Here is a 13575-nt window from a genome sequence, read left to right on the forward strand (position 1 = left end):
TACGCTGCCAAGCCTTAGCCGTATTAAATGAATGGGGGAACGCACGGGGTAATGCCTCGTTTGTGATGTGTTTTTAACGGTTTAAGTGGTGGACAAATGTCTTTGTTCTGGCGGAGTTTCGCTTTTCAATTAATCTTTCTGGCTGCGAATGGATGATGCTGCTCAACAAAGATAAATCTCGGTCTATCCCACGCTCAGTCACTGCCCCTAACGAGCGAGTAGCTTTCGTTGCACCGGCATTTCACCGGCCGGGGAAGTCTTCACAGCTAACAGCGCCGCTCGGCTCCCGTCTCCCGTCTCCCGGAGGTTCAGGAGACTTGTCAGATCGAAAGGTCTGATGTGCTTACCGCCATAATAACAAACGCCTACAGCGGCCGACGGGACGACAGGTGCTGCCACGCCCGTTTTGCGCTAGCGCTCACGGCGTTTCGTCTCATCTGTTATTTACCCTGCTGCCAAGCCTGACAGCACTGCGATTAGTCATCAGCAAGTCCCCGGCAGTTAATGTGATTTCCTCCTCGAACAGCCTGCCTATGATAAGTAAGCTTGTTATTGGGTTAAGTCTCCAGTAATTTGACACAAGTGTCGTTTGGAGGATTAAAGACACCACTTAACCCACAAAAAAGCCTGCACGACAGATTGTAAATGCACTGGAGACAAATGGGATAAGTGGGGATTGCTCTGCCCTCTTGTTACAGCTTTCCGCATCTTCAGTAGCAGACCCTGCGACGTACGTACTGCGTAAGCCTTCTAGCGCATATGTACTCGCAAGGTATGTCAGTGAGTAAGGGACCATTCTTGGCCGGCCCTGCAGCTCAAAGCTCATGACCTACCTTTACAGGTGGGTATTAAAATGGCTCCCTGCTCACATAGTTCCCCGCTGTAAAATATTGACTTCCTTTACATCATCATTACAACCTCGGTACACACCACTAAAAGCTATCCTTGGAATTGAAAGGCCACCAAAGACCCCATGAAAACAAGTCAAATGATGAGTTTATGTTCATGTAGAATTTGTTTAATGTGATAAAAGCGTACACTTATGGTGAGACCATCCTAGAAGTTTAAAAATGTACAACTTTTTAACCTTGATCTCTTACAAAACAAAGCAAAATATACAAACGGAAACTCATCCTCAAGAGAACCGGTCACAAAGCTCAAAGAAGTTTCTGTCCAAAGCGTAAAACAGTCATTTACAGTTGCTTTTTCGTCACATACAATTGTTTTGAGTCCAGGACTAATAAAAAAGGTGGCAGTTTAAAGCACACCGATATTGGACAGCCTTTTTTTTACTGTACAGAATATTTTATTATTTTGCTTCCGCCCAGCTTTACACTGGCCAAAGAGACATTGGCAAAATCAAAATATTAGGAAGGCTACTTTGGAGCAACAAAAAGATAGCGAGCTAATCAGGGAACAGAGCTATTCTCTCCTGCTAGAGGAGCCATCAAAAATGTCAAATCCACAGAGAACAGAGAACTGAAAGTTCCAAAACAAAACAACTGGATAAAAGAATACCACTTTGGCCTGCCTCTCCAATTACAAATGGCAATTGAATAAACATATTTCACATGCAAACCTGGTATCTTTTTGTGTACAATATCCACAGGGCCCTGCTATCTTGCAGCATTTGGAGCCCCAGAATGGGAGGACTTAGCACGTGCCATCAATCACCAACAAACCAATAAAAAAACAACACTGCTCTCCATAGCAAAACTCTGATTGGCTTGTATATTGATGGAATGTGATAGCTCCGCCCATTTTGAGGCCCTTGTGACTCTCAATCACTACCTCCTAAGGCTGCTGGGAGGAGGGGCGGGGCTTAAGCAGGAAGTGACCTACAGCACGCAGCTGTGAGTGCAGTCATTGGGGGGTTCTGCAGACCGCTTGTTCAGGCTCCTTCCCCCTGTGTGCTGGCTGCGGGTGGGGGAGGGGTGCTCAGCGGGGTCCTGGGCGTGGGCGCCGGCCTCTGGGGCCTGGGGGGCGGGGCTCTGCTCTGGCTCCACCCTCAGGAAGGCGTGGACACGGTGCAGGCGGGTCTTGCGGTCGCTGAAGTCGATGACGCGGCACTCGTACGTGCCCTGGTCCCCCGGCCTCACGCTCGACAGCCTCAGCCGGTGAGAGATGTTGGTCCCCGCCACCTTCACCACCTGCGACCGGAGAGGAACCGCATTATTGTATTGTATTAGGCATTGTATTGTGTACTCCGGGTATTCTAGCTGCCAACCGTAGTATGCTAGTTGGTAAGTTGATGTATTCTTCAAGGGTTCCAATTGTATCTGTATGGGCACGCTAGGACTTGGAACCGTACTGTCCTCGAGGGTCCTCTTCACACTTGTCCCTGTGTTCGATCTGCTCTTCATTGTACGTCGCTCTGGATAAGAGCGTCTGCTAAATGCTTTGTAATGTAAATGTAATGCACAAATCACAGTGGCATGTCACTCATACCCCACAAGAAACAAACAGGAGAAAGGGAGAAAACATTTGGCCATTTAGTGCTATGCAGCTAATACAACAAAAAAAAACAGCTGGAAAGGACACATTCTGCTTTTTTATTCTTAATTCAGTTCCCAGGAAGGGTCACGGAGCCCAGGGACCTGGCGCTGCGGAAGGTTCCGGTGCAGCCGGAGGTCTGTAGCTGGGGCTGGTGCTGTAGATTTCGCCCTTCTCTCCCTCTCTCGCCGCTCTTTCTCTTTCTCCTCGAAGGCAGGCGCCGCAAATGAGCCCCGTCGCGATTACGCGCTCGATAACTCCCGCCTGCGGAGGGCAGGGTGATACATCGCTGTCCGCCATCTCCGCCATCTTCCCAGAGCATCCCAGAGTGCAGCCAGCCTCCAGCGGCCCCCTGCGCTGCCTGCCTTGCCTGAGTTCAGAAGCAGGGTTAAGGAATGGGGCTTGTAACCTAAAGGTAGCATGTTTGACTCTCAGTGTCCAGTTTTGACCGTTCAACATTCGGCTGTTCTGTTCTGAGGCCCAGGGAACTCCAACCTGGCCTGGAGTCCCAGACAAGATCTGGAGAGGGGGGGAGCTATTTGAAATGTGTTCGTGTGTGTGTGTGTGTGTGTGTGTGTGTGTGCGTGCGTGTGCGTGTGTGCTTGTCAAAGCCCTTTTGATTTCAAATTTGAATGCAATCTGTGACAGCTAATTGAAATAATTGATTATTATGTTAATGTCTGTATGGATAATGATTGTGGAGGCCTGACAGTTGAAAGTGGAAACCTGTGTGGCATGATTTGGCTTATCTTCATCTTGCCTTACGGTGGAGATTACCATTGCCTGGATGTTGCAATTATTTGTCTACAAACATCACCTCTGTTGGTGGAAGTAGAAATAAACGTCCCCTAGAGGCTAACCATGCATCTTTTGATAATAATATCATGTTGCTTGCCTCCAACGGTGGTTTATTCCAGGATGGAACGGACTGCCCCCGCTTTGGGACATTAAGCTCTGTGGGAACAGGGAGTCAAACTTGGCACTTTCAACATTCCATAATAGTCCTGGCCCAAAAAACTGCCTGTTGCAACTGAATCTCCATTTCATCCTAACGAAAGCAAGATAACTCACTCACACTTATTTTTGTTGCATCCTTTGCCATATCCTCCTGGGGAACAACCTGAGTACAGAAAGAGAATTCATTATTTTAAAATACAAATGAAAAACAAGTCAATGCTACATGTTTGAGAAACATTAAATTAGTCGGAAAACTAGGCCCCTCCATGATGATCTGATTTGAGCTTGCATCAAGACCCAGGTGCAAGCCTAATGGACAGTTTGGGCAGGGCTCTTCCCTACTCTAGATGTTCTATGCACAAGCAAGATGGTCAGCCCCTGCAGTTCCTTCTCCATGAATACGCATAACAAGCCAGCCGGTCAGAACACTGAGATTAAGGATGGCAGAGGGACAGAATTGTTCAATGTTAAGACAGTGGAGATGACCAACTGGGTAGCACGTAGACAATCTGTGCTTCTGTAAGGGATGTTGTTCTGCAATAATACGATTGTCGATCTTTGCATCCTTACACTGCATGTAATGCAGCGTCACTACATATAAGGGAGTTGCAATTCTGTGAATAATAGGTACTGCTAGACGTACACAGGAGCAAGTTTATTTCCATTTGCATTTTTACTCCCAAATAGCACTTGAGAAAATGGAACATTACTCTCCAGTCATAGAGATTCTATTTGTGGAACAGGTTTGTGAAAGCGGTCAGGCTATGGGCCAAATTAATTCAGTTTCTGTCAGGTTCTGTTTGGCTCAGAGCGGGCTAGCCGGGTTCTGTTTGGGTCAGAGTGGGTCAGTCAGGTTCTGTTTGGGTCAGAGTGGGCCAGTCAGGTTCTGTTTGGCTCAGAGCGGGCTAGCCGGGTTCTGTTTGGGTCAGAGTGGGCCAGTCAGGTTCTGTTTGGGTCAGAACAGGCCAGTCAGATTCTGTTTGGGTCAGAGCCGGCTAGCCGGGTTCTGTTTGGCTCAGAGCGGGCTAGCCGGGTTCTGTTTGGGTCAGAGTGGGTCAGTCAGGTTCTGTTTGGGTCAGAGCGGGCCAGTCAGGTTCTGTTTGGGTCAGAGCCGGCCAGTCAGGTTCTGTTTGGGTCAGAGCCGGCTAGCCGGGTTCTGTTTGGGTCAGAGCAGGCCAGTCAGGTTCTGTTTGGGTCAGAGCGGGCCAGTCAGGTTCTGTTTGGCTCAGAGCGGGCTAGCCGGGTTCTGTTTGGCTCAGAGCGGGTCAGTCAGGTTCCGTTTGGGTCAGAACGGCCTGGTTTACCGCCGGCTGCTTCCGCGGGAGGAATGCAAATTGTCAGGAGGAGACAGCAGCTCCAGCGCTGGCCATGAATTATGCAGGAGAGGAAGGGCGCGGAAGTGTGTTTGCATCTTTTTCCCGTCCAATTAAGTCTTCCGAGGACGCAGCGGGAGTTCGGATACATTCCGCCTCGCGGAGAAATCTGCTCGGTGTTTCCTCCTCAGCAGCGTTTTTAATCTCCCCCTTTTCTCCTCCCTGATGCCTCCCGCTGCCGAGGGACCAGAGCTATTTTCAGCTGAGCGTGCTCAGAGCTACCTGCTGCACACCGCACTCGACTCATACCGCCAACGCATCTGCTCTCCCTGATCATACTGCTAACATACCTGCTCTTCCTGTTCATACTGCTAACATACCTGCTCTTCCTGTTCATACTGCTAACATACCTGCTCTTCCTGTTTACACTGCTAACATACCTGCTCTTCCTGTTTATACTGCTAACATACCTGCTCTTCCTGTTCATACTGCTAACATACCTGCTCTTCCTGTTTATACTGCTAACATACCTGCTCTTCTTGTTTATACTGCTAACATACCTGCTCTTCCTGTTCATACTGCTAACATACCTGCTCTTCCTGTTCATACTGCTAACATACCTGCTCTTCCTGTTTATACTGCTAACATACCTGCTCTTCCTGTTCATACTGCTAACATACCTGCTCTTCCTGTTCATACTGCTAACATACCTGCTCTTCCTGCTTATACCACTGCCATTTTGTTTTAGCGCCCCCCCCCCCCCCCACATTGCTCCACCTCACCTGATTGGTCATCCAGGCCTGCTTGTCCGTCCAGTCTCTGTCGTTCCTGAGGTACCACCACTGGATCTCCAGGGAGTGCGAGGATGAGCCAGTTCCCCTGAAGGAGCAGGCCATCTCCACATCCTGTCCGCTCTGCGTGGTGATGTCATGGGGAACTTCGGTGAAGAGCGCTGCAAACAGAAAAGGACTGCCGTTAAAGTTCTGGAGAGGAGGAAGGCAACTCTTAAATACCCACTGGTTTTCACTCACAGATGGTTGAGAAACGTTTGGGACGTATTTTTATGCCCACTGCGGCTAACCGTACGTTTCGTTGCAGCATTTGATGCGCCTACAGCAGAACAAAACGGTCCGTGAAATGGACAGGATTGGCTTTCGTGGTTAGGCCTTCGCTTTCGCTACCTGAACCTGTCACAGTAGAAGAGGAGGGCGAGGGAAAGCACGTATCGGAATGGATGACGGACTGCGGGGTTGTTCAGACACAAATTCATGAACATTCACAAAGTAGCTGTAAATTCTTTGCGCTCTGGTCAAGTAATTCAAACACTGGACGTTCGGGTGGAAGATCGGGCAGATGGCAACCCTACTCCTGTTGGAACACAGAGAGTCTCAGCACTTTTTTCAGGATGAGGCAGACCTACAGTAATAAAGCGCAGAGCGCGGTCGTACAGAGCAGGGCTCGCTAACGCCTGGCACACAGGGTCATCTCAGTACCTCAGTTTGTTCATTCACTCCATTAGCTGAGCCATTATGCCTTTAGTCCTCAGTTACGTAAAGATAGTGTAACGATAGCTAGATAGACAGCACAGAATAACATTCACCAGTAGTTAAAGGTACAATAGGTCATTTTGGACTCCTAACGTTCAATAGAGGAATTGCAGCAAGAAAAGCCCTCAAACCAGAACACTGTTTATCCCTCCTCCTTCTCTGTGAGCACGCTGATGGTGAAACGCCATTGGCAATTAGAACCAATTTTCAACAAAATGAGCTTGAATTGTTGTACAGCTGTACAATATTTTGGTACAGTCTCAGTGCGTCAACTGTATATTTTGAAACCGGAATTTCAGGACTATTAACACAGGCAGAGGGTGAGTCAACATGTCACTGAGCCTTTTTCAATGATAGGAAGGGATTTACAATGCTCTTGTAGCAATATTTTCTCACAAAAATCTTACCAATTGTACCTTTAATGTGAAACAAATAAAGATCCTTTTTTCCAGGTTGTTTATGCACTGGGAAAAGCAAGCCACCATTTTGACATTTCAGGTGGTGTGCTGGGTCTCTAGCAGTAACATGATGGCAACAGTTTCCAACTGGATTGAAGTCAGGTTTGTTTGGGGCGCAGTTCTTCCCCCACTGCACAGTGAGGGCCTCCTGTCCTCAGCAGGGAAGGCATTCCTCCTTCAGTTAAAGTTGTGGTAGCTACGTGAGTTACATGAGCCCATGTAAAAAAAAAATACCCCTAGTCTGAAAAATCCACCTCTCAGATTTGAAAACCTCTTTGGTCTGCAGAACAATTACCTGTGTGATGAAACCAGATCGGTGTGGGTGTGCATATTGACCCAGATCACATCATCTTTGCTTGCCTGTAATTTGCTGCCAGCCAGTTTGACAGAATCTGCAGTGAGCCAGATTCACAACCCCGCTGAGGAACGCAGGAGTGTTTACAGACAGCAAACCTCAGCAGAATGTCTTTTCACCGGATGCATTTTCCTCCTCCAGTTACCAACTGGGTGCAGCCATTTTGGGGCCTGGCTGCAAACTTGTTAGGCTCTGTTACAGTTGAAAAGTGAATCTGTGGTTGGCTTTACACACTTATCCTGTGGATTGGTGTCCTCTTATCTGCTTTCTCTGGAATTTAGTACATTACATTACATTATTGGCATTTGGCAGACACTCATCCAGAGCGACGTACAGTTGATTAGACTAAGCAGGAGACAATCCTCCCCAGGGTTAAGGGCCTTGCTCAAGGGCCCAACGTCTGTGCGGATCTTATTGTGGCTACACCGGGCTTAGAACCACCGACCTTGCGTGTCCCAGTCCTTTACCTTAGCCACTACGCTACAGGCCACCCCCTAGTAATATCTTATCTCAAATTATTACACACCAGAGGCACAATTTCTAAATTCACTATGATTGTATATTTCAGTAAAAAGGTAAATCATTGCAGCACCTGTCCATATTGTAGCATTGAGTAACAGTTTACATTGAATTGTGTGTATATGCAGGGATCTGTAAAGGGTTAGGATAACTCCAAGTGCCCTCAAAAAATATTTGAAAATAGGATTTTTTTTTTTGGGTGGTGTGGCCCAATTTGAGAATTTCATGGGGCCCATAATTCCTGATGGCTCCTCTGGTAATATCTTTTGTAGTTAAATTGACAGCAACAAGATGTTATTACCGAGTAACTCCAACCTTGGTAGTTATTCTTAATAACTGTAATAAGCGGTATTTTGAATTACACATATGAAACAAGGCCAGCTCTGTCCTGCAAAAATGAAATAATTCTGTATCATGAAGACATAATGTGAAATTAACAGGCACGGTTTATTTGTTGTGTATCATGAAGATATGGCCTCTGAGTGTAAATACAATATTTAATAATGCTATCTGTTGTTCCATGCTACCTACGTTGGAGTTACTTAGTAAAAAACACAATCCTTAAACTAGCCCCTGTGGATGAAGACTGATCCCACCTCACACAAGCGGCCATTAGCCAGGCTCAAACCCACTTTCTGCTCTCTTAAACCGCTTTAATTTGCAGCTAATCCCCTTTATGAAGAGCCGATCACACTGGGACTGCATGTCCCCCCTGGGTGTTTTCTCAGGTTGGCTGCAAAGCGTTGAGTGAATCCACACACACACTCACACTCACACCACTCACACACACTCACACTCACACCACTCACACACTCTCACATTCACACACACTCACACATACTCACACATTCACAAGCTCACACTCTCACATTCACACACACACACACTCTCACATCCACACACACTCACACACTCACACTCTCACACACTCACTCACACCACTCACACACACTCACTCTCACACACACACACTCACACACACACGGTAACTTTGGTTACTATCCCTGCTAGTTGAATGCAAAATACACTTCCCAAGACAGTGCGAAGCCTTGAGTCTTCTCTCGTCATAAATTGATCCAACCCCATTGTATTTTTCATTTGCTGTAACACATTTTGTATTGATTTGACATTACATGGCGGTAACCAGCAATGATGGAACACATCTTTCCTGAGGGTGATATTTCATGCACAGTGCAAACACATTTGTCAAAATTCATTGGCCTAGTATGTAGGATTTTCACCTTGAAAATGAGAAAACAACCATGCTCAGTCGTTACCATGATGCACTGTCTGTGTTCTCTTCTGCCCAGCGTCTTGCTTGTCGCCCTGTATTTGTTATTCGAAAAAGGTTGGGAGGGACATGTCAGTAGAGCATTTTCGCAGACTTGCGACTGCCTGACTGGTGTGAGTTAAAATTTTTGAAAGAGACACGATTCCAACAGTCACAATGTTGTAAAGCTACCAACATAGCTAGCCGGAGTGAAATATACACTGGTTTTGTTGGTGCGTGAGTCTCGTTATTTAGGGGGAGGAGGGGTTAAGAGCGGAGGAGGAGCCGGTTTTGTGAACGCAGGAGCGAAGCGAGGAAAGAAACCTTTGTGTAAGATGCGTGCCTTTAAACAAACCCCGTTGCTGTTTCGGATTGAAACGCGCACAGGAATTGGGAGGGAAACCTCATTTGTAGACAGATTTCGGGAGGAACGGCCAAATGGCATGCGCTTTGATGATGTCCTCTGTGCCCGGTGACAGCTGTGCTTTCCGCAGACGACAGTGAGCACGAGGAGCGTTTGTGCTGATCAGAGGAGCGTATCAGGGCGCTCAGGAAATCTAAAGACTGGGCCTTTCGGCTAAAGACAGGCTCCAGGTTGGGTGGGGTGGGGGCAGGTTAATGTTTTATGGCCTACCCTGTACTGTCCCCCTTCCACACAGGCCTAACCCAGGGAAATATTTTATTGTTGCCGTTTGTATCACTAGAAATGGCACTGGTGATGTGGTTGGTATTTGTTGTTTGTATGGATTTGTGTACTGAATGTAAAAAAAAATGCTGTTCCCTTAATGAAATCTGCAGCTGAAGAGACACACAGAACAGAACAGAGGCGATTGTCCTCACCCGCGCATCTCTGTGAGCACGGGGAGCGGCGTTCGCGCGCGAGGAGCGCTACCGGCGGAGCGTAATTAGGTCTGGGCTGCGTGTCGTCAGCCGTAATTAGGGCCCCGAGGAAAGGCAGACGCAGAGTTCACCGCAGGCCCCGGGGGGGCCCCCTCGTTATCGCTCCCGCAAACGGGAAAGATCGGATCGCAGCGAGTGCTTCAGCCGAACGCGCGTCGCGCTGAGCGGATCCGGGGGCGCCGTTGGCTTTTCAGCGAGGGGGAAAGACTGCGAAAGAGAGATGCCATTTCTCCATCCCTCCACCCTGCAACTGCCTGTCACGCTCAGATTAAAATCTCCCCTCAGCGCAGAGAGCCGGATTACAGCTGCGGGAAAATGGCCGCCCCGGGACTCCCGCGCTCACGCCATCAGGAGGTGTGAGACACGATGAAAGGAACGGTCTCCACACACAAGAAAGAAAAAAGGAAGAGGTTTACGTGTCGGACATCAGCACCGGGCAGAAGGCATGGGGTGCGGGAGTGTCTCTGTGTGAGCGTGTGGTGTGTGAATGTCTCTGTGTGAGCGTGTGGTGTGTGAGTGTCTCTGTGTTAGTGTGGGGTGTGTGAGTCTCTCTGTGTGAGTGTCTCTGTGTTAGTGTGGGGTGTGTGAGTCTCTCTGTGTGAGTGTCTCTGTGTGAGTGTGGGGTGTGTTAGTGTATCTGTGTGAGTGGGGTGTGTGAGTGTCTCTTTGTTAGTGTGGGGTGTGTGAGTGTCTCTGCGTGAGTGTGGGGTGTGTGAGTGTCTCTGTGTGAGTCTCTCTGTGTGAGTGTCTCTGCGTGAGTGTGGGGTGTGTGAGTGTATCTGTGTGAGTGGGGTGTGTGAGTGTCTCTGTGTTAGTATGGGGTGTGTGAGTGTCTCTGTGTGAGTGTAGGGTGTGTGAGTCTCTCTGTGTGAGTCTCTCTGTGTGAGTGTGGGGTGTGTGAGTGTCTCTGTGTGAGTGTCTCTGTGTGAGTGGGGTGTGTGAGTGTCTCTGTGTGAGTTTCTCTGTGTGAGTGTCTCTGCGTGAGTGTGGGCTGTGAGTGTATCTGTGTGAGTGGGGTGTGTGAGTGTCTCTGTGTTAGTGTGGGGTGTGTGAGTGTCTCTGTGTGAGTGTGGGGTGTGTGAGTCTCTCTGTGTGAGTCTCTCTGTGTGAGTGTCTCTGTGTGAGTGTGGGGTGTGTGAGTGTCTCTGTGTGAGTGTGGGGTGTGCAAGTCTCTCTGTGTGTTGTGTCACACATGCCATAGGTATACATTATTATATTTTTGGCATTTTGGCAGACGCTCTTATCCAGAGCGACGTACAGTTGATTAGACTAAGCAGGAGACAATCAGTCATTTACCTTAACCACTACGCTACAGGCTGCCCTACATTCTACACTCTACACCCTACACTAACTGAGCACTTTATTAGGTATTTGACTTTTATTTGAGTTACTTATTGGTCTTCTGCAGCTGTAGCTATCAACATAAGAGGTTTGACACATTGTGTTCAGAGATGCTCTTCTGCATATCACTGTTGTAATGCGTGGTTACTTGCATTACTGTCACCTTCCTGTCAGCTTTGACGAGTCTGGCCCTTCTCCTCTGACCTCTCATTAACAACCCATTTTTTCACCCATCAGGCTTGTAGAACACCAGACCCAGATGCGATACCAAGGCATAGCTTGTAGTATAAAGTCGTTATTGTAAATAAAGCAGATCAGACAGGCAAAGGTTGATAGCCAGCAAACAGATACAGCAGGGATAAGGCAGTTTTTGGTTGAGTGTCCAGCCAGTGGGTCAATACTCCAGCAAACAGATACAGCAGGGATAATCGAAAGCAAAGTCGTAGTCTTCGTAGTCCTAGGTGAAGTTTCGGTAAGGAGCAGGCTAATCAGGCAAAGACAGAATCCAAAAGCAGAGGTCGAAAAACAAAAACAGGTCGATAAACAGGTCTGCCTGTCAATTCAGACAGATAAGAACTATGCAGTATCTGAGATGCTGAAACAATCCTGACTGGCACCAATAATCATCCAAAGTAATTTAGATCACATTTCTTCCCCATTCTGACATTGTCTGAACAACAGCTAAACCTTTTGACCATGTCTGCATGCTTTTATGTATTTAGTTGCTGCCACATGATTGGCTGAGCAGGGGGATGCTTCCTAAATGGAACTGCTCTGAGACAATGGTGGCACTTAGAAACCCAGTATTTAGCTCCTATCTCAGAGCCATCTGTGATGTCATAATGGCCCCTATCTCAGAGCTATCTGTGATGTCACAATGGCCCCTATCTCAGCGCTATCTGTGATGTCACCATGGCTCCTATCTCAGAGCTATCTGTGATGTCACTATGGCTTTATCTCAGAGCTATCTGTGATGTCACTATGGCTTTATCGCAGAGCTATCTGTGATGTCACTAGGGCTCCTATCTCAGAGCTATCTGTGATGTCACTATGGCTCCTATCTTAGAGCTATCTGTGATGTCACTATGGCTTTATCGCAGAGCTATCTGTGATGTCACTATGGCTTTATCGCAGAGCTATCTGTGATGTCACTATGGCTCCTATCTTAGAGCTATCTGTGATGTCACTATTGCTCCTATCTTAGAGCTATCTGTGATGTCACTAGGGCTCCTATCTCAGAGCTATCTGTGATGTCACTATGGCTCCTATCTTAGAGCTATCTGTGATGTCACTATGGCTCCTATCTTAGAGCTATCTGTGATGTCACTATGGCTCCTATCTTAGAGCTATCTGTGATGTCACTACGGCTCCTATCTTAGAGCTATCTGTGATGTCACTATGGCTCCTATCTTAGAGCTATCTGTGATGTCACTATGGCTCCTATCTTAGAGCTATCTGTGATGTCACTATGGCTCCTATCTTAGAGCTATCTGTGATGTCACTATGGCTCCTATCTTAGAGCTATCTGTGATGTCACTATGGCTCCTATCTTAGAGCTATCTGTGATGTCACTATGGCTCCTATCTTAGAGCTATCTGTGATGTCACTATGGCTTTATCGCAGAGCTATCTGTGATGTCACTAGGGCTCCTATCTCAGAGTCAGAGGAGAGAACAGGGGGAGGACTGGAGTGACAAAATAAGTGAGAGAGCAAGAGAAAGAGAATATGCATGAGCAAGAATGGGGGAGAGTGAGAGAGGTTGGAGGAGGACTTAAAAGGAAACAGTGATCAAGGTAAGGGCAATGACTGATTGGAATGCTGCCAACAAACTAAGTAGGAGGATGAAAAAAGTAAAAGGGAAAAGAGCAGTGAAATGAAAGGGAGGGAAAATCAGTTAAAGGAGGGACAAGCACTTGAGGGGTTTGAAAACAAAAGAACTGAGTTCACTGAGAGTCCTACATTACATTAAGGAAAATTACTTAATTTAAAATGAAGAGCAAGACAACACAAATTGACAGGCAGAGTAAATCAATGAAGCTGCTGCTTCCCTTAACCCATTCAGTACCGTGGGCCACTCAAGTCGACTTAATACCAATGTGGAACCACGGGAACGGTGGAACATTCCTTACTTCCCTTTTGTCTTCATCACCCTGTGTAATTACCACTCTTTGTGCCACGTAGACTTGATATGGTATAGCATACATTTTAGCAGGCTTGAAGTCTCAGAGCGAACATCAGTGCGGATACCATTTCCTGCTTTGGGCTATAAGGTTCACTGAGCCCTTTCCTTCTTCCATGAACAGTAAATAAAAGTAGCTGAAAGATTTAGGACACTTTGATTAAGCGCTGGGAACATATGGTGGAAATGGCACTAAAGAGTTAACTCTTAAGAGATACATGGAGGCAGCTGTGGGCTCTTGTG

General features: G+C 47.4%; 1 protein-coding gene across 1 annotated transcript in view; it reads right to left on the reverse strand.

Annotated features, from left to right (window-relative positions):
• Positions 1 to 996: 996 nt before the first annotated feature.
• The window catches only part of LOC133139288 (V-set and transmembrane domain-containing protein 2-like protein), a 30857-nt gene continuing 18278 nt past the window's right edge, over positions 997 to 13575 (reverse strand). Inside the window, exons 2-4 of the mRNA XM_061258725.1 lie at positions 5546 to 5715; positions 3569 to 3613; positions 997 to 2150 (exon numbers count right to left, since the gene is read on the reverse strand). Of these exons, the coding sequence (XP_061114709.1) occupies positions 1839 to 2150; positions 3569 to 3613; positions 5546 to 5715 (527 nt within the window). The 3' untranslated portion in view covers positions 997 to 1838. The remainder of the gene's footprint in view (positions 2151 to 3568; positions 3614 to 5545; positions 5716 to 13575) is intronic.

This window comes from Conger conger, chromosome 10, assembly GCF_963514075.1.
Source record: "Conger conger chromosome 10, fConCon1.1, whole genome shotgun sequence".
Taxonomy (NCBI): Eukaryota; Metazoa; Chordata; class Actinopteri; order Anguilliformes; family Congridae; genus Conger; species Conger conger.